Source organism: Squalius cephalus, assembly GCF_949319135.1.
Source record: "Squalius cephalus genome assembly, chromosome: 24".
Taxonomy (NCBI): domain Eukaryota; kingdom Metazoa; phylum Chordata; class Actinopteri; order Cypriniformes; family Leuciscidae; genus Squalius; species Squalius cephalus.
Genome location: NC_137145.1, coordinates 23,907,529 through 23,930,911, shown reverse-complemented (window position 1 = coordinate 23,930,911; position 23,383 = coordinate 23,907,529). Strand labels below are relative to the sequence as shown.

At 40.8% G+C, this 23,383-nt stretch overlaps 1 protein-coding gene across 4 annotated transcripts in view; it reads left to right on the top strand.

Annotated features, from left to right (window-relative positions):
- The window catches only part of vldlr (very low density lipoprotein receptor), a 28,337-nt gene continuing 4,954 nt past the window's right edge, over positions 1-23,383 (top strand). For 3 of the 4 annotated variants that reach the window (XM_079860629.1, XM_079860628.1, XM_079860627.1), the window contains exons 1-14: positions 42-385; positions 5,006-5,125; positions 8,059-8,181; positions 9,208-9,330; positions 10,943-11,314; positions 11,464-11,586; positions 12,052-12,174; positions 18,982-19,101; positions 19,237-19,362; positions 20,439-20,610; positions 20,796-21,014; positions 21,163-21,281; positions 22,213-22,352; positions 23,182-23,323. In XM_079860629.1, coding sequence (XP_079716755.1) covers positions 319-385; positions 5,006-5,125; positions 8,059-8,181; positions 9,208-9,330; positions 10,943-11,314; positions 11,464-11,586; positions 12,052-12,174; positions 18,982-19,101; positions 19,237-19,362; positions 20,439-20,610; positions 20,796-21,014; positions 21,163-21,281; positions 22,213-22,352; positions 23,182-23,323 — 2,089 coding nt within the window. In that variant the 5' untranslated portion in view covers positions 42-318. Of the gene's footprint in view, positions 386-5,005; positions 5,126-8,058; positions 8,182-9,207; positions 9,331-10,942; positions 11,315-11,463; positions 11,587-12,051; positions 12,175-18,981; positions 19,102-19,236; positions 19,363-20,438; positions 20,611-20,795; positions 21,015-21,162; positions 21,282-22,212; positions 22,353-23,181; positions 23,324-23,383 lie in introns of all 4 variants that reach the window. The other variant, XM_079860626.1, reaches the window with a different exon arrangement.

Genomic DNA, 23,383 nt, shown 5'->3' with positions numbered 1-23,383 from the left:
AGTGGAAGATATGGTAAAGAAAGGGTTAACAATGTGTAAATGACATGTTGGAGGGGGAAAAAACACGCCAGTGTTCGGCAGTGGAGCGGTTATTCGCTGCAGGTTCACGCTATCATTAAATTAGGACATGGATTGCGATTCCGTGACCGCTTCGCTCGTGTGGGGAGACTGACCGGGGAACTGCCTAAATGAGATAAAAGCCCTCGGTTCACACTGCTTTCTGTTTGTTCCACACGAAGACATATCGGCTGCGCTACAATATCAGGGACGAGGCCACAGACAGACAGACAGCACGGGGTTCAGGTTCTCTAGCGCGAAATGGTCACGTCTATCCTGGGGCTTCTCGTCCTGCCAGTATGTCTTCAGCTGTGTGGATTTGCGCGCGGTGAGTGTTTAGAACGCTGATGTAACAATGGTTGCCATGGGAAGATCATATAGAACAATACCGCGTTCTCACAACGTCAGTGTTTCCAATCTAATTCTCAGAGGGGATTTAAATGCCTTGTATTAAACTGGGCTTATTGCTATCATTCGTGCTTTATCTCATGGGAAAAATGTGTTCGTGTGTGATATTTGTGTGTAAAATGTGTTTGATTGGATGGCCATTGATCGCTTATTTAAAATGCGTCTAAATGTAAGGCCCTTGCAAATGGTAGCTGTATAGCAATCCACCATACATTTCACATTATTGATGGTGTAATTTTTTTAATTGATATGATGTCCCCTTTTTAAACATAATCATGTGCGTTTTGAACGCGTAGCTGAATATATCTGCGCCAACGCCTTCTAAGGTTTGAGCGTTTATTTATGCATATAGGCCTGTTGTGTTATTATAACATACATGTATAGGCTTTCCACTATTCGTTCAGAATGCTTGTTTAATATCTCAGTCCGCACGCTCAGTAAAGACGCGTCGCGAGGCGTGTTTGGTTGCGGTAATTAAACAGGTGACTCCGGTTGCAGCGCGTGTGAAACGCGTTCGCCAGCCTGTATTCCAGCACGGTTTGCGTGGCCCGTTTATTAGCTTCGGGGTGAATTAAACTTTTAAGAGTTATGATATAGCCTACTTACTTATGATTTATATGCCCGATGCACAATCCAAGCAATGGGTTGGACGCGTTCTTGCGCAATGACTGAGGGCAATATGGGGGCGTGTACATACGACGCGTTTTCTGAAATTAATAGCCTAAGTAAACATTAGGTTTGCGAACCTAAAGAACCGAACGAACTCATATTGTGCATAATATTGTCATATTAAGGACTATTCAGTAATTAAGCTACATTGATTTCTCGTACATAAAGCAGCCGTACTTTTGAGTTAATTTTCAGTCAAGTAACTTGAGCTACTGTTCTAGGCTAGTTAAAGTCCCTATGAAATATTTTTTGCTTTTAGTGAATATGTTCGTCTTACTGTAATCTATAAGCTAGTGTGCTCCAAAACAATGACACAATTGACATTTAGAAGATATAAGCATTCAAAACTTACAGTCTCTCACTTCATCCAAAATGGATCAGTGATTTTGATGACATCACTCTGCACTTCAGCTTCTCATCAGATTTTCTGTCCAATCAAATGCTCTCTAGAATCTGAAGCCCTGCCCCCTACACTATAAATAGACGCTGAAGCTGCAGCTAAAATTGATCACTTGTTCACACAATTACTATTTTCTACATGGTGAATGGCACATAGTGCACTATATAGGGGATAGGGAACGATTCAGTGTAAATATGCTTTCCATTGGGGCGAATGAAGTCTGGTTTCACGTTATTATCACGCAAACCGCCACAGCTCCGGTCCAGAGACACGATACACAGAGCGGATCATATGATCGAGTAGGCACAGACCAGAAAACATATCAGAACCATTTGAATTCTGCACAGAATACTGTATTTTAAGGCGATGTGAAGGAGATCAGGAGGAGAAATGGATCGAGATTAGGAGGAAACTGCGTCTAAACGCTGTTCGATATGTCTCGCCCTGTCTTCCTGTAGTAGCCTCTAGTGGAAACCGCTTCAACACATTGAATAATGCTACACATTTCAAGGCACTTCAGCGGGACTTTAAATAAGCAACCACTTTGATTCATAAGTGTTTGTAATTGACTAAAAAGAACTGACTCCTGAGATTTATTCATTCAGGAGTCAGACCACACCAACACTCTCATGGGAATTCTTAATGGTTTTACATTTTGGGGGATTAGCGGGTAATTTGAATGAACTTGTACAGTATCATTTGTATGAATTTGGTAGAATCTGCTTACTCGCACAGATGGTTAGGTTTATGGGTTGGGTTAGTTTGTGGGTAAAGCTTCATGCTTGCTTGAATTTCAACATCTCAGCTTGAACCGCAAGCACAGCAAGGTTGAGGAGGCTGTGGCCTAGTAGCTGGTAACTGAAAGGTTGTTGGTTTAAACCCCAGCAGTTTATCATGATCTCCATGTCTCCATTGTGCCCTTGAGAAAGGTCCTTATAGCCTCACGTTACTCCATTAGGGCCTAACCTTGTAATGAGAGTTACTGAAGATAATTTTGCATGAAAGCATTTGCTAAATGACAGTTTCGAAGTAATTGGTGTCATTCTGCTGATGAGGAAAGATAAATGGGTTTCAAATCAAGGAAATACTACTTGATATTTCCCTCATAAGGGAATATGTAATGCTGATATGAGGTTTGGTTTTGAGATTTAAGGTACAGCTGATCCAAATGGGATCCAAGGAGTACTTTAGATTAAGGCATTCTCAGCATCTGTCAGCGATGGAGCAGAGATATTCTGATGAATCAGAGCTTTGGGAGTCATGTGGTAAATGTTTTGCACAGATATGAAAGAATAAAGCTTCTGGGCCTTTGGCAAGCTCAGTCTCACCGCTTAAAAGTGAATCTCGGAGCTGACATTTTCTTCAAGGAATGTTTGCAGAGTGTCAGTGCTGCATTTTGTAAACATCAAAATTATTTTGAAATGCCAAATGGTTTGCGCAATGCACTCTAGTTGAATTAGTAGCTTTTTTTCTTGTTTGGTAGAAGCTTTGGTATTTGGTATAAATGCTATTCCACTGTAAAAAAAAAAAAAAAAATTATATATATATATATATGCTTGTGCTTTTTAATCTAAAGAAAATGTTATTGCTATTAATAAATGTCCTGCATGTCTTTTGGTTATTGTTATTACATTGCATTTAAAGCGTGTATATACACTGCGCAGTGTCAGTGTTCCATCAGTAGTTTGCTAGTGTTCTGTTCGTCATTGTCTGGAAGCACACATGCAGCTGTGAGAACGTTCTCAAATGCGGTCATGGTCAAGAACAGCTGTCCTGCATTTACACAGCCTGATAACGGTAATCTGAAACTGTAAAACGCATATTAAACCCTAGAGCTAGTTTAGAGACATCTACCATGCCATTTTCTTTTCATTGTGAGTGGGTTGATGGAGTGGTACAGATTTAACTAGCTTTGACAGTGTTCCTGACTGATCTCGGACTGAGTGGCAGGCAAGTCACATGAGCGGCTGACTTTGGGTTATGTCATGTGTCATAAGTTGGTGCCCATGAAGTGACCGCATTGTTTGGAAGGACTGGCTGCGCTGTCCCTCATTCAGAAGACATGCAGGTCATTTTATTAAGAGATTACTGTTATTTTACGGGTGGTTTTGATTAAATTCTCATTCCAGATTTAATACACACTGTAATTGATGACCATTAGTCTTGCCAAAAGCTATTTCCATCCGGTTTGCAGTTAATGCACCAATACTGAACTGTAAGTTCTACACCGTACACTTTTGATCACGTTTAGTCCGATCTTCCACAGAGAGCATTATAACTCTAGCTTTAGGTGCTTGCAACTCTTGATCAAATCATGTACTCGGTCAGAATTTTTTAGAAACTTTAGAAGTTGGGTCAGGTTAGCAGAGACCTTTCAAAATGTTTTGGTTGTCAATGGTTATGTTGGTCTGTTCAAAGATTCAATACGGAGGACTTTCACAGCACTAAGCGGCACCAAACGGAATTGTAAAAAGGGCCGATGGCCCTGTCAGACTCAGCATTTGCCCAGATAAACTAGTAGTAGTTGATTCAGTGTCTAGCTAGTTAACATGGCGCTGTTGGTAGATGTCGGTAGAGCCAATCCATCAAAACTTCGTATGGGTAGTCAGTGCCAGATTGGCAATTACAGAAATGCTTTATGGCGTATGTATTTGCAATCATGAAAATGTAGTTTAAAGCCAGCACAAAATAACGCTTTATATTTTTGATCAGGCCATGAGAGAGGGTATCGGCTCTTGCACGGCACTAATGGCATCTTGGGCCCATATAATGTATGGAAATGGTTGAAAGGCAGATATCTTAATACACCAAAATTTACATGACAGTTCTGAGTTTTGTTTTTAATGACGACGTCGTTACTCACATTTTATGGGTAATAGGCCAAAGGAAATATGCAATATTGCAGTATGTTTTTAAAAATAATTTGGTGCACTATATTTTAATAATTCATGTGGCTCGTAATCTTTAATTCAAATAACTTCCCCTCCCTCTTGCAGTGACATCTCTTCTCTGATGATGTGTTCACTGGCGTGAGGGCGGAGCAACCTGTCACTCACATGAGATCCACCAATAGCAAACCACAACCATCCAACCAATTCCCCTGGACAAAATCAAGTCCCGCCCTAGAATCCGTTTTACTCGGATATATGCCACAATAGGGGAAAAAAAGACTATCACAATGTTTCATTGCAACATTTGTTTTCCTGTGGCTCCAGTTAGTCACATGGCGTTTACAGCTCAGGTCATTGGCTCAAAACATTTGGCTGTGGAGCTGAGCGCCCTTGAGCAAAGATTGCAGATTTCTCCGTGTACAAATCTGGGATGGGAGAAAATTGACAAAAATCACAGAAAATATATTTTTTATTAATATCACACACCTTTATGCAGGATGTTTTTTTTATTTTATTTTATTTTTATCAAATTCTGTACATCGAGTCGTCACCATTGACTCTGCCTCCTTCTTCCTCACAGGTTCCCGGACAGAATGTGAGCAGTCTCAGTTCCAGTGTGGGAACGGCCGGTGTATTCCCTCTGTGTGGCAGTGCGACGGAGACATGGACTGCTCCGACGGGAGCGACGAGACGTCCTGCGGTGAGTCTCGAGTCATCTGAGAGTGACACCCGCTCCATGCACTACATCCGTCATTGTTCTCTGACACGTGTTTGTCTTGATGCGTGCCAGAATAACCACACCTACGAGCTAGTGTAATGGCAGCATGTGATTCCCCTGATCCACAGTTAAACTAGTCTTGATCTTGAGAGCTGATGTAACTCTTGGGTAATCTGTCATAATGTCTGCATAAAGCGATTGGCATGCAGTTGGACAACACACAGCAGAATTAAAATATTGATGAGCTACAGTTGCTTGTTTGACTCTCATCCCTATGTCTGCATACTAAGTGTTTTTTTTATGGGTAAAGATTGTTCCCAAAGGGTGATCTAACGCTCATCTGATAACTGGGTCATTGATGCGAGAGAAATTGCAGATGAGGGCCGGCACAGATATGATGAGCTTTTTTTGGATCCAAGTGTTCTCATTTAGGCCTCTCTTCACCTTTTACTCGGGAGAATGGAATAATCCACAGAATGAAACATGTTATGAAATGGTATTTTAAAACATTGGTCGGGAATTGGAAAAGTAAAAGTATTCAAAAGTAAATGGGAATTGGAAACATACAGTAAAAATTATATATCAATAGATGCTTATGATCACTATTGTAGTGTAAATGTACTTTATAACTGAATTTAATCATATAATATGTACAATATTTTAGAAATTTGATCATGCATCATATCAATATTAAATGCACTACTAATAAAGTTTGGAATAGTTTTTTTTTTATTTGTTTTTGTCACTTATGCTCATCATTTAATCTGAAATACAGTAAAAACTATAATATAATGATGTTTTACAGCTTAGGTCATTGGCTCAAAACATTTGGTTGTGGAACTGAGCACCCTTGAGCAAAGATTGCAGATTTCTGATCAATTTATTTGATTTAAAATAACTATTTTAAACTTTACTTTATTCTTGTGATCAAAGCTGAATTTTCAGGATCATTACTCCAGTCTTCAGTGTCACATGATCCTTCAGAAATCATTCTAATATGATGAACTGATGCTCAATTATTGTGAATTCTTATGGGTGCTAAATTATTAATAATGGTGCTAATCAGGGTTAAAACTGTTTTGCTTAATGTTTTTGTGGAAAACATGATTTATTTATTTATTTATTTATTTATTGCTTCCTTCAGGATTCTTTGATTTAACAAAGTTAAAAATAACAGCATTTACCTCAAATCGAATATTTTGTATGAGTAAAATGACTTTACTGTTATTTTTAGTCACTTTTATTCAGTAACAATGCATTAAATTATTAATTTCATTCTTTTTTTAAATCGTTTGAATGGTAATCCATCATGTTTTGCACAAAAACTTGAATCAGCGCTTGTTTTCAACATTGATAATAATAATAAATGTTTTTTGAGCATCAAACCAGCATATTATAATGGTTTCTGAAGGATTATGTGACACCAAAGACTCAGGAAATAAATTATTTTAAAATAAAAGGCAGTTATTTTAAATCATGGTAATATTAAACATTTTTACGGTTTTAATCGGATTGATTTTTGATCCAAAAAAAAAAAAGCAAAATGCTTTCAAAAGCATTTAAGAAATCTTAATTCAAAACGTTTTATTCCAAACCGGTTGTGTATATATATAGTAGCCTACATGACAGATTCTTTTAGCTTAATATTAGGTGGTTTCTTGTTGATACTGTGTGGGTAAAGGTTGCACCACAAGCTTTACTTGGCCTTACTATCTCTGGAAAACACGTGAACATCTAATGTGACATGATTTTACACCAACTGGAGTAAAAAAATAAAGCTAAAAGCAAAGAGCGGGGGCTTTGCCTCCATCTCATGAATCAGCACACGCCGCATGGTTGACTGTATCCCAGCAGTGGCGGCAAACACTCGGCCCTGTGTTGAGAATGTGTGTCCTGTCAGTTTGCTCAGCTCCGTCTCCTATTGCCATTCTGTGGGCAGGAGGCCTCCTGCTCGGAGGAGCACTTGTGCCGAGAGGAGACATGAAGAGACTGTGAATGTGTCTGAGACGGAGAGAGAGCTGCTCTTTACTTCATGTCGGCGGATTCGAAGAGCCCCCATCTTAAAGTGCCACTCTAGGGTTGAAGGGCTTTCTTTTCAATCAATATCCAGTGCTGAATTGAGCAAAAATGTGGAGGCTATGAGAGCTCACCAGAGGTTATTGCTTTTCATTATAATAGATGTGAGCAGAATTATGCCGTGGTCACGCTAGACGTTGAGCAGGCGAAGTTTCCAAGTTATGATGTCACTCTGTGGCGTCTTTTTTAAAAGCGTAAATTCATTTATGGTGGGATCCAATCAGGAGCTCGGCCCACCCTGGCCCCACACCACATTACAACCAATCACAGCAGTTGTTGCGATATTCAGTTCAGCTCCAGATATCTTTCTTTTCTTTTCCATTCTTTTTTTTTTTGGCTGTCATGATAATAACCTTAGCCTCATTCTCTACCTTTGAGGTTGACGGATGTTCTGAATTACATAGCGATAGACAAAGCAACTATTAGTGAAGTGTATAACTCCTACACACTTTAGTATCCCCTGGTATTATCACCTGGCCCACCTTTCATCTTAAATCTGGAGCCGAGCCTGGCCTCTAGCCAAAATATTTTGTAATTTGGCAAGACAAAGTGGTGTTCAACTTCAAATGGTTAACAAATCAATGAAAATGTGGCCTAAATTATTCCTGAAATGATTCCACATTGCATTATTGTGATCAAACTGTGCCAAAAGTCTAAAATTTGCAACTCTTATACATACAGCGTTTCTAAATCTTTGCTTGGATAGCTAGGGGTCATTAGCAAGTATTTCAAGCACTCTTGAATTGACATGTTTGTGCATGGCTTGTTCTTCCCTCCCTTTGAAGCGGATTCTACTAAAAAGTAGGTTTTGTAACGGCTGTGTTTTCTTGATGTTTCAGTGAGGAAGACCTGTGCCGAGGTGGACTTCGTCTGTCGCAGTGGACAGTGCGTTCCCAAGAGGTGGCAGTGCGATGGTGAACCGGACTGTGAGGACGGCTCGGACGAGAGCATCGAAATGTGCCGTAAGTCTAAAGTCAAATTCCACCTTTAACACATATTGATTCACCTTCTTCGCTGTGACTTTGTGTTCACTGCATGAACCCTGTCTGAGAGGGTAACCTTGAAAGCTAGACCATACAATTACCTGTTTATTTTTAACCTGAGTGTGAGAGTCTTATCTCAACTGTGGAGTATATGTTTTAGATACACCCCTGTGTGTTAGTTTAAGAGTTTACATGACGTCCATTACTAAAGCACATGGATATCTTCTCAGCATGTCTTTGTTCTGATGCGTAGAATGATGTGATTAGTTTGAAGTTCAAGCTCTTATTACGACAGAGGCTTAAAAAAATGATCTATTGCTTTAATAACCTGGTGTAGCTATACAGTCGAGTGCAGAAGTACCGTGTACGTGCAGTTATGCGTGGCTGCTCTATATCAAGTCTTGTTTGACCAGCTGTTGGAAAGTTAGTCAGCAGAAAATGGAAAGGGACCAACAATGTGTGTGTGTGTTCATGAACTTTTGCACATGGGTGGCTATAAACTAGATACTAGATCTCATGTTCAATATTTCCGTTTGGTTTTTGCTTTCTCGTGCAGCAGGTCGTTTAAATGAAGGTTATGTTTGTACAGTTCAGCCTTATAGTGTAAAATATCAAAGGTTTCATGGATTACGCAACAGCACCCTCCTTCCTTTTGATATTAAGTTTCCTGTCGTGTTTATGAGCCGCCAACCTCTCTTAACCATTGGAGGGTTGCCAAAGGGATAAATGTTTCAACCTAATTGTTCACATCAGTCTAAAGGTTGTTTCTTTGTGAAGGCATATATACCCATGTTACGTGTTGTACAACAAAGTTTGTTTATGCTAAGCCTGGCAAGCACTTAGAATAGATTATTTTGCACAGTTTCACCAATTATGTGAAAGTGTCTTCTGTGGAAAGCAGCCATGTTACTGGCCTAAGTATGGGTCACCAAATTGTCTGTAGAGTTGTAAAATTGAATGTTTAAGGTGAGTTGTCATATGGTCCTGACTGGCTTTTCCTCCCAGACACGAGAACCTGTCGAGTGAACGAGTTCAGTTGTGGCGTCGGCTCCACGCAGTGCATTCCCGTCTTCTGGAAGTGTGACGGTGAGAAAGACTGCGACAACGGAGAGGACGAGATTAATTGTGGTGAGTCACTAGACACAACGACGCCTCTTACAATCAGTTTCAGTTCCCGGTTTGCTTGCCTCATCTCCTGCTGCTTTGCATATAAAGCCAATAATTGGAAACGAGTCATCAAGAGCCAAAGTAAACTCTGAGGAATTAAGGAATTATCTCAGTTTTTTTCTTTTAAGCCCTGTTTGAATTAGGCTTGGATAGGTACATTTGTGTTTTACAGACTGATTTGTAATGCAGTCCCAATCAAATACATCTGTGCTTTTGTCCTGAGTAATAGAGTCGTCTTAAAGTTTCTTTAAGGTCCCCCTGTTGACAGTTTTAGCCCTTAAAACTCATCTTTGATCACCAAAATTACATATTTAAATGTTTTTTCCTTGAAAAAAAAAATCTTCATGCCTTAAAATAGCTTGAATGTAACTCTACACCCGTGCCTCGTTTAGTATAGCCGGTTCTATGAATATGCAAATGAGCCCCGCCTCCACTCACTCACACCAGCTCAGAGATCCACTCGTTGATGATCACACGTTGACCTGATTGGTTACAAGGTACAGTAGTCAACATTTGAAGTGGATCAAAAAAGTTAATCAAAGTTGTCCTAAAACGGGTAGTGCTCAAAATTCATGTATAACTTTGATGAAAGGTTTTGCTCCTTCAAATGTTTGTGTCGTCAGAAACGCCAGCGATTTCAAACTGTGTTTTTGAGATGAATTAGCACATGGTGTGTCTTAAAGCGTATTAAAAACACCATATAAACAACATTATAAACTTTATTTTCACCACAGGGGGTCTTTAAACTCTGATCAGATTTGCAGTGAGACAAATATCTGGAAGTGAGGGATTTTACTATAGTTGCAAACATTTCCCATAATTTTTATGTCAAGACCAAGCATGTCAAATATATATTAACAATTAATATATTTGTTTATTTATTTTGTATTTATTTGTTTTTGTTTATTTTGTATGATTTATTTTGCATTTATTTTGTATTATTATTTATATATTTTTGTATTATTTATTTTATTTATTTGTTTGTTTGTTTATTCATTCATTTCCATCCTATAATACTACTTTTGGTAAGTGCTCTTTGACTGAATAAAAGCAGACCAGTGTTTAATTTTTATTTATTATATATACTATTATAGTAATTTTTTTACAAGTCCCAGATTTACTTATTTCAATAACAAAAATATAAATCACGTCACGTTTATTTATATAGCACTTTATACAATAGATCGCAATAAATCAAGCAGCTTTTAAGTATTAAACATGAAAAAAACATTTCAAATAGAATTACAACCTCATTTTCTACTATAAAGCAGCTCTCCAGTGTGTTCATGATTTTACTTGCGGACGTCTGACCTCTAGGAACTGAACGAAAGAAATGAACCAGAGAAGTAATAGTTTTAGTTCCCAATTACAACACTGATGCAGACAGTAAGACAAGCTGACGGTTGTTGAGGGAAATTTAGCACTATTAAAGCTATATTTTCTAGAAAACTTCAGATCTCCATGAAATGATTTGCCATTATTAGTGTCCACAAGACTATTCTGAAACCCTGAAGCATTTGGCGAGCCCTTTTGACAGCTGCATCACACACATTCTCCTGTGTGGTGTTATTAGGCAACATTACTTGCGCCCCTCTGGAGTTCACCTGTGCCAGTGGCCGCTGCGTGTCTCGTAATTTCGTCTGTAACGGTGAGGATGACTGCGGGGATGGCAGCGACGAACAGGACTGCGCTCCTGCCTCCTGCGGCCCCAGTGAAGTCCCCTGTGGGAACAACACCTGCATTCCCCGAAGCTGGCTGTGCGACGACGACGTGGACTGCCAGGACCAATCGGACGAGTCGCCGGAGCGCTGCGGTCGACACCCAACGCCGCCAGCAAAGTGTTCGCCCAGTGAGATGCAGTGCGGCTCGGGGGAATGCATTCACAGAAAGTGGCGCTGTGACGGGGACCCGGACTGCAAGGATGGCAGCGACGAGAAAAACTGCTGTAAGTTCTTTGTTGGGGTTGTTTTGTTTTGGAATGTATGGCTGGAGTTTATTGCGCGTTCCTGTTCTTGTCATGGAAACATGACCTTTTGTTTTCTGCATGTTCCAGCTTCTGGTTAACTAACAGGTCTGTGTTTGCTTCATTTGCAGCGGCCCGTACCTGCAGGCCCGACCAGTTTAAGTGCGATGACGGCACCTGTATCCATGGCAGCCGACAGTGTAACGGGCTCAGAGATTGTGCAGACGGCACGGATGAAGTCAACTGCAAAAACTGTGAGTCCGTTGAGCTGAAAAACATTTCCTCAGAATGCTACACCTGGAAAAGTAACAAATATCCTTAAAAACCCAAGAAAGTTTTCAATATTACCATTAACAGCCCAGTAATATGAAAGATTTCGACATTGGCTGAATATGAAAGTAGACAGTTGTATATAATGGCAGTGTTTTATAATTTATCCACCAGCATAAAACATGTAACAAACACTGGACCAAATATTTAATTAATATTTGACCAATTGACTAAGTAATCCATTTATTTTAATTAAGCCTATTTTATCCATGCATGAATATTATTATCATTTGCATTTTTAACAGAATTGCTATCCTATATTGGGCCACAACCCACCAATTGACAACTGCTGCTCTCATTTTACATGTTTGACTGGTTCACATCCTATATTTTTGTGCTTGATTTATTTCAAGGACTGAAACTGATGTTCTCGTTGTCTGTTTGCTCAGTAACTCAGTGTAGCGGTCCTGACCAGTTCAAGTGTCGGAGTGGAGAGTGCATTGAGATGAGTAAAGTGTGTAATAAGGTCCGTGACTGTCCTGACTGGAGTGATGAACCCATCAAAGAGTGCAGTACGTACAAGTGTTTTGCTGTTCTTCTCCTTACAAAAGACCACTTGGCTTTCTGACATCACTGTTTTCTATAGACATCTAAATATTGTCAGAGAAGGTCTATCACTAGTGCACACAAAGCTTTGAATTAAATATCTTGTGGGTGTGTCAGATTAAATGTAATTTGTCACCTAAGTGTATTACATAATTACATATTAGTTTTTAAAGTTTGTTTTTTGATGCATTATTTCCCAACATTAGAATTAACTATAAATTATGAAGTCTAACATTTGTGACTAGTATAAATAGGCTACAAAAAGCTTAGTTATTAACTGAATTGCATCATCAGTTTTGTAAAGTTACACTGTCTTTGCAGTGTAGAGTTCTAATGGAAACAAAAAAGAAAAAAACAACAATCACAATTCACTATGAAAATAAACACAATTAAAGGGTTAGTTCACCCAAAACTGATTAATTACTCACCCTCATGTCGTTCCAAACCCATAAGACTTTCATTCATCTTCAGAACACAAAAGATATTTTTGATGAAATCTGAGAGATTTCGGTCCCTCCACTGACAGCTACACAACTGACATTTTGATACTTCAAAAAGCTCATAAAGAGATCTTAAAACTAATCCATATGAATTGAGCGGTATTGTCCACATTTTCTGATGAGACTTGATCGCTTTATATGATGAACAGACTTAATTTAGGCTTTTAGTCACATATAAACATTGATCAGCGAACACAAACAGAAGCGCAACCGAATCTGCTTGACGCATGAGAACAAACCTCATTGGTTCTTGCTGAAGCTCAAACGTGCTGCGTAACACAAGAATGAACCTCATTGGTTCTTGCTGAAGCTCAAACGTGCTGCGTAACACGAGAATGAACCTCATTGGTTCTTGCTGAAGCTCAAACGTGCTGCGTAACACAAGAATGAACCTCATTGGTTCTTGCTGAAGCTCAAACGTGCTGCGTAACACGAGAATGAACCTCATTGGTTCTTGCTGAAGCTCAAACGTGCTGCGTAACACGAGAATGAACCTCATTGGTCCTTGCTGAAGCTCAAACGTGCTGCGTAACACAAGAATGAACCTCATTGGTTCTTGCTGAAGCTCAAACTTGCTGCGTAACACGAGAATGAACCTCATTGGTTCTTGCTGAAGCTCAAACGTGCTGCGTAACACGAGAATGAACCTCATTGGTCCTTGCTGAAGCTCAAACGTGCTGCGTAACACAAGAATGAACCTCATTGGTTCTTGCTGAAGCTCAAACGTGCTGCGTAACTCGAGAACGAACCTCATTGGTTCTTGCTGAAGCTCAAACGTGCTGCGTAACACGAGAATGAACCTCATTGGTTCTTGCTGAAGCTCAAACGTGCTGCGTAACACGAGAATGAACCTCATTGGTTCTTGCTGAAGCTCAAACATGCTGCGTAACACGAGAATGAACCTCATTGGTTCTTGCTGAAGCTCAAACATGCTGCGTAACACGAGAATGAACCTAATTGGTTCTTGCTGAAGCTCAAACATGCTGCGTAACACGAGAATGAACCTCATTGGTTCTTGCTGAAGCTCAAACGTGCTGCGTAACACGAGAATGAACCTCATTGGTTCTTGCTGAAGCTCAAACATGCTGCGTAACACGAGAATGAACCTCATTGGTTCTTGCTGAAGCTCAAACGTCCTGCGTAACACGAGAATGAACCTCATTGGTTCTTGCTGAAGCTCAAACGTCCTGCGTAACAAGAGAATGAACCTCATTGGTTCTTGCTGAAGCTCAAACGTCCAGCGTAACACGAGAATGAACCTCATTGGTTCTTGCTGAAGCTCAAACATGCTGCGTAACACAAGAATGAACCTCATTGGTTCTTGCTGAAGCTCAAACGTCCTGCGTAACACGAGAATGAACCTCACTGGTTCTTGCTGAAGCTCAAACATGCTGCGTAACACGAGAATGAACCTCATTGGTTCTTGCTGAAGCTCAAACGTGCTGCGTAACACGAGAATGAACCTCATTGGTTCTCGCTGAAGCTCAAACATGCTGCGTAACACGAGAATGAACCTCATTGGTTCTTGCTGAAGCTCAAACATGCTGCGTAACACGAGAATGAACATCATTGGTTCTTGCTGAAGCTCAAACATGCTGCGTAACACGAGAATGAACATCATTGGTTCTCGCTGAAGCTCAAACATGCTGCGTAACACGAGAATGAACCTCATTGGTTCTTGCTGAAGCTCAAACATGCTGCGTAACACGAGAATGAACCTCATTGGTTCTTGCTGAAGCTCAAACGTGCTGCGTAACACGAGAATGAACCTCATTGGTTCTCGCTGAAGCTCAAACGTCCTGCGTAACACGAGAATGAACCTCATTGGTTCTTGCTGAAGCTCAAACGTGCTGCGTAACACGAGAATGAACCTCATTGGTTCTCGCTGAAGCTCAAACGTGCTGCGTAACACGAGAATGAACCTCATTGGTTCTCGCTGAAGCTCAAACGTGCTGCGTAACACGAGAATGAACCTCATTGGTTCTTGCTGAAGCTCAAACGTCCTGCGTAACACGAGAATGAACCTCATTGGTTCTTGCTGAAGCTCAAACGTGCTGCGTAACACGAGAATGAACCTCATTGGTTCTCGCTGAAGCTCAAACGTGCTGCGTAACACGAGAATGAACCTCATTGGTTCTTGCTGAAGCTCAAACGTGCTGCGTAACACGAGAATGAACCTCATTGGTTCTCGCTGAAGCTCAAACGTTCTGCGTAACACGAGAATGAACCTCATTGGTTCTTGCTGAAGCTCAAACGTGCTGCGTAACACGAGAATGAACCTCATTGGTTCTTGCTGAAGCTCAAACGTGCTGCGTAACACGAGAATGAACCTCATTGGTTCTTGCTGAAGCTCAAACGTCCTGCGTAACACGAGAATGAACCTCATTGGTTCTTGCTGAAGCTCAAACGGGATGCGTAACACGGGAATGAACCTCATTGGTTCTTGCTGAAGCTCAAACGTTCTGCGTAACACGAGAATGAACCTCATTGGTTCTTGCTGAAGCTCAAACGTGCTGCGTAACACGAGAATGAACCTCATTGGTTCTTGCTGAAGCTCAAACGTTCTGCGTAACACGAGAATGAACCTCATTGGTTCTTGCTGAAGCTCAAACGTGCTGCGTAACACGAGAATGAACCTCATTGGTTCTTGCTGAAGCTCAAACGTGCTGCGTAACACGAGAATGAACCTCATTGGTTCTTGCTGAAGCTCAAACGTCCTGCGTAACACGAGAATGAACCTCATTGGTTCTTGCTGAAGCTCAAACGGGATGCGTAACACGGGAATGAACCTCATTGGTTCTTGCTGAAGCTCAAACGTGATGCGTAACACGAGAATGAACCTCATTGGTTCTTGCTGAAGCTCAAACGTGCTGCGTAACACGAGAATGAACATCATTGGTTCTCGCTGAAGCTCAAACGTGCTGCGTAACACGAGAATGAACCTCATTGGTTCTTGCTGAAGCTCAAACGTGCTGCGTAACACGAGAATGAACCTCATTGGTTCTTGCTGAAGCTCAAACGTGCTGCGTAACACGAGAATGAACCTCATTGGTTCTTGCTGAAGCTCAAACATGCTGCGTAACACGAGAATGAACCTCATTGGTTCTTGCTGAAGCTCAAACGTGCTGCGTAACACGAGAATGAACCTCATTGGTTCTTGCTGAAGCTCAAATGTGCTGCGTAACACGAGAATGAACCTCATTGGTTCTTGCTGAAGCTCAAACGTGCTGCGTAACACGAGAATGAACATCATTGGTTCTCGCTGAAGCTCAAACGTGCTGCATAACACGAGAATGAACCTCATTGGTTCTCGCTGAAGCTCAAACGTGCTGCGTAACACGAGAATGAACCTCATTGGTTCTTGCTGAAGCTCAAACGTGCTACGTAACAAGAAAGAACCTCATTGGTTCTTGCTGAAGCTCAAACGTGCTGCGTAACACGAGAATGAACCTCATTGGTTCTTGCTGAAGCTCAAACGTGCTACGTAACAAGAAAGAACCTCATTGGTTCTTGCTGAAGCTCAAACGTGCTGCGTAACACGAGAATGAACCTCATTGGTTCTTGCTGAAGCTCAAATGTGCTGCGTAACACGAGAATGAACCTCATTGGTTCTTGCTGAAGCTCAAACGTGCTGCGTAACACGAGAATGAACATCATTGGTTCTCGCTGAAGCTCAAACGTGCTGCATAACACGAGAATGAACCTCATTGGTTCTCGCTGAAGCTCAAACGTGCTGCGTAACACGAGAATGAACCTCATTGGTTCTTGCTGAAGCTCAAACGTGCTACGTAACAAGAAAGAACCTCATTGGTTCTTGCTGAAGCTCAAACGTGCTGCGTAACACGAGAATGAACCTCATTGGTTCTTGCTGAAGCTCAAACGTGCTACGTAACAAGAAAGAACCTCATTGGTTCTTGCTGAAGCTCAAACGTGCTGCGTAACACGAGAATGAACCTCATTGACTCTTGCTGAAGCTCAAGTAGTGTGCTGACTTGGTTAAATACAGACTGAAGCATCATGGGTGCATCAGGAGGGAGAACCAGCTGTATAATTAGTTCACACAGCAACAGTAGTCTGTTAGACAGCATTGTTGAGTCTAAAAGTTAGCATGAGAAAATTGTTTCAAGCTGTACATGTTGACCTAAATGCTTAAACTGTTCCAGATGTTTGGGGTGTGAATGGACCGTGGGGACGGATAAAAGGGATGCTAGACAGGAATTCTGCCCCACTCTTGATGTGTCTGTTGCAGGATCAGTTTAGTTCTGAAAAACAGTGACTAAACGGTCATCGCTAAAAGACCTTGAAATGGATCACAATGTGAATCTAGTCAAAATAATCCAGATCTCAGTGCTTAAAACACCAAAAAATGAGATTTGTTATAATTTAATCATACAAGGCAGTGGTCATCAGAATTGTTTGGTTACCAACATTCTTCAAAATATCTTTTTGGGTGAACCTTTAAAAGTGAAATCCGATTTTATTTTGATCCATTTTCGACTTTTGATGCACATTCTGTGTGAATCAAGTTGAAAAAAAGGCCTTTACAGAGGAAGTGAGCAGAACTTCAGCTATTGTATCTTAATATACAAGACCTTAAGACCTGATATTGGCTGCGTTCCGGGCCACTTTTAGACACGCACTTGCGAACTTCCCTAAGCACTTCCCCTCGGGGAATCCCTGCCGCCATTTTGAAGTGCGTTCCACTTCGTGAAGTGAACGTGGGAAGTTTATATGGACAGACCCTCGTTCCCTCGATTTTGACCGAGGGAGCGAGTCTACTTCATATGTACACTTCAGGCACCAATATGTCCCACAATGCAGTCCGATTGTGACGTCACCACAAATCTCGTCTAATCACCACCACAACAAACAACTCTATGATATATTAATTATATATATTTTTTAATTTAAAACGACCCAAATACACCTATATACATTTGGATGCTGCATTAAACAAATTCTTAAAGGAGAACTCTGGTCAATTTTAACATTGAGCTCATTTTTTTGTAAATTTGGAGTGCTGTCAATACAGAGAACAACGACAAAAATCGTTGTGGCCTACACCATGTTATCCTCTTTTTAAAATTTGCACCCTGTTGACTTCAATGGGGCAAGTTTTAAACCTGCTTTTAGCCTCTTAACATCCTTGATGTGTCATTACAAGTGCACAGGTCATGTGAGTGATTCCTTCAGAGTGAACGTGGGTGAATCTGACTGCAGTAGATGTGAAAGATAGGAATAAAAATGATGTTATTTCAGCCAGCGCACATACCTGTATTTACATCCTGTTTTCGGTCGAAGTCCAAAGTAGTCGATTGTCGAGTTCACACGCATAGGTTTAGTTACCTATGATCACGCACGTGAACTCGACAATCGATTACTATAGGTAATCATTTTTACATCATTTTTATTCATATCTTGCACATCTACTGCAGTCAGATTCACCCGTGTTCACTCTGAAGGAATCACTCACATTAGCTGTGCACTTGTAATGACACATTAAGGATGTTAAGAGGCTAAAAGCAGGTTTAAAACTTGCCCCATTGAGGTCAACAGGGTGCAAATTTTAAAAAGAGGATAACACGGTGTAGGCAACACCGATTTATGTTCTCTATATTGACAGCACTCCAAATTTACAAAAAAATGAGCTCAATGTTAAAATTGACCGGAGTTCTCCTTTAAAGGGAAAAAGGAGACGGAGGGAAGTTAGCGAGTGAAGGGCAAGACAATTTTGGACTGGAATGCAGCCATTGTCTTGTTGTATATCACTTTCTATGTCAGGGTTGATTGCATTTGTTGGTCCAAAACATTTTTATTTATTTTTTTCACACCATTCATCACAATGCTTGCTAAAATAGTTTCTGTTCTCTATTTTTTCTTCTCTTTTTTGGCTTTTATAGGATACCATGCACAAATACACAGTTTGTGGACAGAGGACAGGAATTTTTACAGTTTTCTTTCCATATAGAACAAGCACAGCTTATGTTGTAATCCACGACTAGTTGACATGGGCTCAAAACATCATTCATCAAAGCTATAAAACACTGAGTGTTATGGCACATTTGTCCAGCATGGAGTCAATATAGAGTAGCACACTTCATGTTTTCAAACCTGATTCAAGGACATAGTTCCACCTTGGGGACATTCATCATGTGGAACCCCTCTGGATTATTGATCCTTGCAAATGTCAGCATGTTGCATCCATGCGTCTCCTGTGAATGTGCCGCATTGATATTCCAAGTGTGTAACGCAGCAATCCACATTTTGTTTCAGATATGAACGAATGCCTGCTCAATAACGGAGGCTGCTCGCACATCTGCCGCGACCTGACGATTGGCTACGAGTGCGACTGCACGCCAGGACTCCAGCTCATCGATCGCAAGACCTGCGGTGGTATGAATAGCCACACATACTGTTCAAATGTAGTCCAAAAATGAATTTAGTATTGATTTATTATGGTTCCTTAAAAATGGATCTTTGTGACTGTGCTACTCAACAGGAACTGAGACTATGATTGTTTCTCCACAGATGTCAATGAGTGCCTCAACCCTGGTATATGTAGTCAAATTTGTATAAATCTTAAAGGAGGCTACAAATGTGAATGTCACAATGGCTATCAGATGGACCCCACCACTGGAGTGTGCAAGGCTGTAGGTAAGCGCTTGTCAAGTTCTGTGCTTCATTTGAGGTTCCACCCTCGGTTTTGTAGCTTGGCTGAATTAAACAAATGGTGATTTGTTTTAAACATTGGGTTTCACATTCAAACAAGTAAGGAATAATTGATGACAGACTTGAGTTATTGAAAACTGTATGCACACCAATGGTGGCAGTGGAATTTATTTTCAGTAATTCCAACATATAGTGCATTCATGGTGTGTTTATATGCTATATGCTCCGCTCAATGCTAGAATATCTCTGCTTTGGGTAAAAAAAATTACCCAGCCTATATAATCATCATTTATATACACACAATAACAAGATGCAAGCTTTGTTTCTGAATTCCAAAAGTAAAGATAAGGTGTGAGTTTAATAACTTTTTAAACTTTAAAATCCAGCCAGCCTAGTCACAATGAATATTCACATGTATAACAACTGTTAAGCATCCAATATGTGAACATGATATACACAAAGTTTAAAAGAAACTCCTGCTCACAACTGCGTCACTACTTTTCACAAATATTGTCTGGTATTTGACATTTGCATAAAGGTGTGCATTTCTGACCTTGTCGATGCTCTCAATAGATCCACTGTCAATCCCACAAGCCACATTGCTTGGTTCCCATTGGAATTAACAATAATAAAACACCCACTCTGATCCAGGGTAAATGCACCACTAATAGTTTGAAAGTGTCAAACTGAGGTATATGCTTGGTTTAAGATAATACAAATTTTAAAGAATTTAATTACAAAACAAAGGTATATAGTCTGTGCACGAATGGATGGATGGATGGATGGATGGACAACAGAAGAGTGCAGATGGATGACAGTTTAAGGTGGCTCAAATGGCACAATGAGCACAGCAACGTGGAACTGTTTTAACAGGATTTCTCCGTCTTTCTAAAGACCTAATTTAAGACCCGCAGATATTTCCATGTGGCTTTTAAGTCTTTTAATGACCTTAAATTTGGGAAAGGTAAATTTAAGATATTTTAATACTTTCTACTGAACTGCAGACACCCTGATAACTTTGAATTCCTGCATTTATGGTACTCCTCTTTTTGCATTTTCAGGTAAAGAGCCCTGTCTGATTTTCACCAATCGAAGAGATATCCGCAAACTAGGCCTGGAGCGCCGTGAATATACTCAGATTGTGGAGCAGCTGCGGAACACAGTTGCCCTTGATGCTGACTTCGCTCAGCAGACGATATTCTGGGCTGACCTGGGGCAGAAGGCAATTTTTAGGTAACCGCTGGCTCTCTGTTGCCTCTTCCTCACTTTAAAGTCATATGGTAACTACTATTTGAATAGGTATTCATGCATAAATATTAGAAATGTGTTTCTCTTACGACTTAGATATTTAGATGGCTTACAAACCCATATTTGCCTGATGATTTGGTGAATTATTATTATTTTTATTTTTTTCACAGCACAGTATTGGATAAGCAGGAAGCAAGCCATACGAAGGTGATTGACAATGTTCAGATTCCTGTTGGGATTGCAGTGGATTGGATTTACAAAAACATCTACTGGTCAGACCTGGGCAGTAAGAGTATTGCTGTTGCCAACTTCAATGGGACCAAGAGGAAGGTGCTCTTTAACAGTGGCCTAAAAGAACCAGCCTCTATTGCTGTGGATCCTCTTTCAGGGTAAATTGATTGGAATGGCTATTATCAAAACATTTCCACTGCTCTCTAAAAGTTTTCAAATTTGCTCAGTTAAAACCTTTTAAAGGTGATCATCTGTTTTGATCTAGTATAAATTTCAATTAATTGCATAAGTGTCCTTCAATTACAGATTCCTGTATTGGTCAGACTGGGGCGAGCCAGCTAAGATTGAGAAGTCTGGTATGAACGGGATTGACAGACAGGTCCTAGTTGATACAGACATTCAGTGGCCCAATGGAATCACTCTTGGTGTGTGAAGTTTTGTGATGTTTCACCTACTTTATTTTTGAACCAACTACAATAGTTGAACCAGTAAGGCAGGGGCAGCCAAACCTGCTCCTTGAAGGCTACCTGAAGACTTCAGCTCCAACCCTGCTCCAACACACCGACCCGTTATTTTCTAGCAGTCCTGAACACCTTGATTAGCTGGTTCATGCGTGTTTGATTAGGGCTGGAGCTAAACTCTGCAGGATTCTAGCTCTCGAAGAGCAAGGTTGGCTTCAAGGGTATTCTGCTTTCCCAGAAACTAGTGGTATTTGCCAGTTTAGGGCAGGGGTGTCAAACTTGGCTTTTGAAAGGGCCTGCAGAGTTTAGTTTGATCCAACACACCAGCCTGTAGTTCTCTAGCAAATTTCAGAGTTGAAACTAAACTCTGCAGCACTGTGGCCCACCAGGAGTGAAGTAAGACATGAGTTAGGAGTTTGTGGAAGCATTTGGACTTCAGTTTGGACATTTGGACAATTTCCGCCAAACTAGAGGACCACAGTCCTGCAGAGTTTAGCTTCAACTTTAATCAAACACAACTGATCCAGCTAATAACGTGCTTCAGGATTACTTGAAAACTACAGGTTTTTGATGGAGGAAGATTGGAATTAAACTACAGGACGGTGGCCCTCCAGGAGCAGAGTTTGGCACCTCTGGTAAATCTCAGTGTTGGGCCACAGTCCTGCAGACTTTAGATGTGACTCTGCTCCAACATACCTGCCTTTCACATGCCAGAATTCGATTTCAAGTAATTCTGAAGGCCTTGCCTAGCTGGTTCAGGTCTGTTTAATTAGGGTTGGAGCAAAACTCTGAAGGGCTCCAGTTGAATGGGAGTTGGGCTCTTTTGACTTGATTATTGTTTGACCAACTGTCAACCAGACAGAATTATCCCCTGATCATGCCTCTTGTCTTGTAGATTTGATCAAGGGAAGACTCTACTGGGTGGATTCCAAGCTGCACATGCTCTGTAGTGTAGACTTGAATGGAGACAACCGTCGGAAGGTTCTGCAGTCGTCAGAATACCTGGCCCACCCTTTTGCCCTTACTGTTTTTGAGGTACACCAACTAGATCAATTACAACTGACAACTAATGCTGGGTTCATCCTGAATTCTTGTGTCATAGACAAGAAACATGTCAGACTACACATTGCTTCCCGACCAATCATCACTTGCCGTCTTTAACAACGTGCGTGATGTCATCGAGAAGGCCGAACTAGCGACTGACTTCACAAGAGCGTAAACAAAGGTTGGACTAGCCTAATACTGATTCCAGTACTCACCGGGTTGCTAAAGAGCCTTCACTAACGTTCACCAGAGTTTACCTTGTTTAACTCTGTCGTGTTCGTCCCTCGAGGAAACATCATAAAGGCAGGAGTATTGTTGCCATTACTCTAGCTCTATGAACCTTTCTTCCATTGCATAATTCTACCTAGCAGCACCAATACCATTGTCTCTCTTTTGTTTTGCCATTTTTGAAAGCTATCTGACCAATAGGAGCACAAAAGATCTTCCGTAAAGTCACAGATGTGACGGAACCTGTTGTGGATGACCGGAAAAAAAGAAACATGTTAGTCTTTCTGTGGTGACGTCATGAAGCGCCGCAGATGCAGCAGAGTTGTCGTTCACTATGACACACTATACGAGATAAAAACGATCAATTCTTGAGTCCCGATGCCCATTGTCTTTTATGAATCACCATGACACCCTACGTCAAACGGATCATGCCAAAATTTGGCTGATATCGTGTAATCTGAACCCGGCATAAAATGGATCAATAGAAGTATCAAATTGTGCTATAGCAGTGCGTGAGCATTTGTTGTTTTTATTTGATTTTAACAAACCAAGTTTGTTTTCTCTCTTATCCTCACTGTTTTTCCCATCGCAGGATCGAGTTTTCTGGACAGACGGTGAGAATGAGGCCATCTACGGCGCAAACAAGTTCACAGGATCTGATGTAACTGTGCTGGCCAGCAACCTCAATGAACCACAGGACATCATTGTGTACCATGAGCTAATTCAGCTGTCTGGTGTGTCCTGAATTTATCTAGCGTTTTCTTTAATGTTTTGCTGATTCTGTGACTCACAAA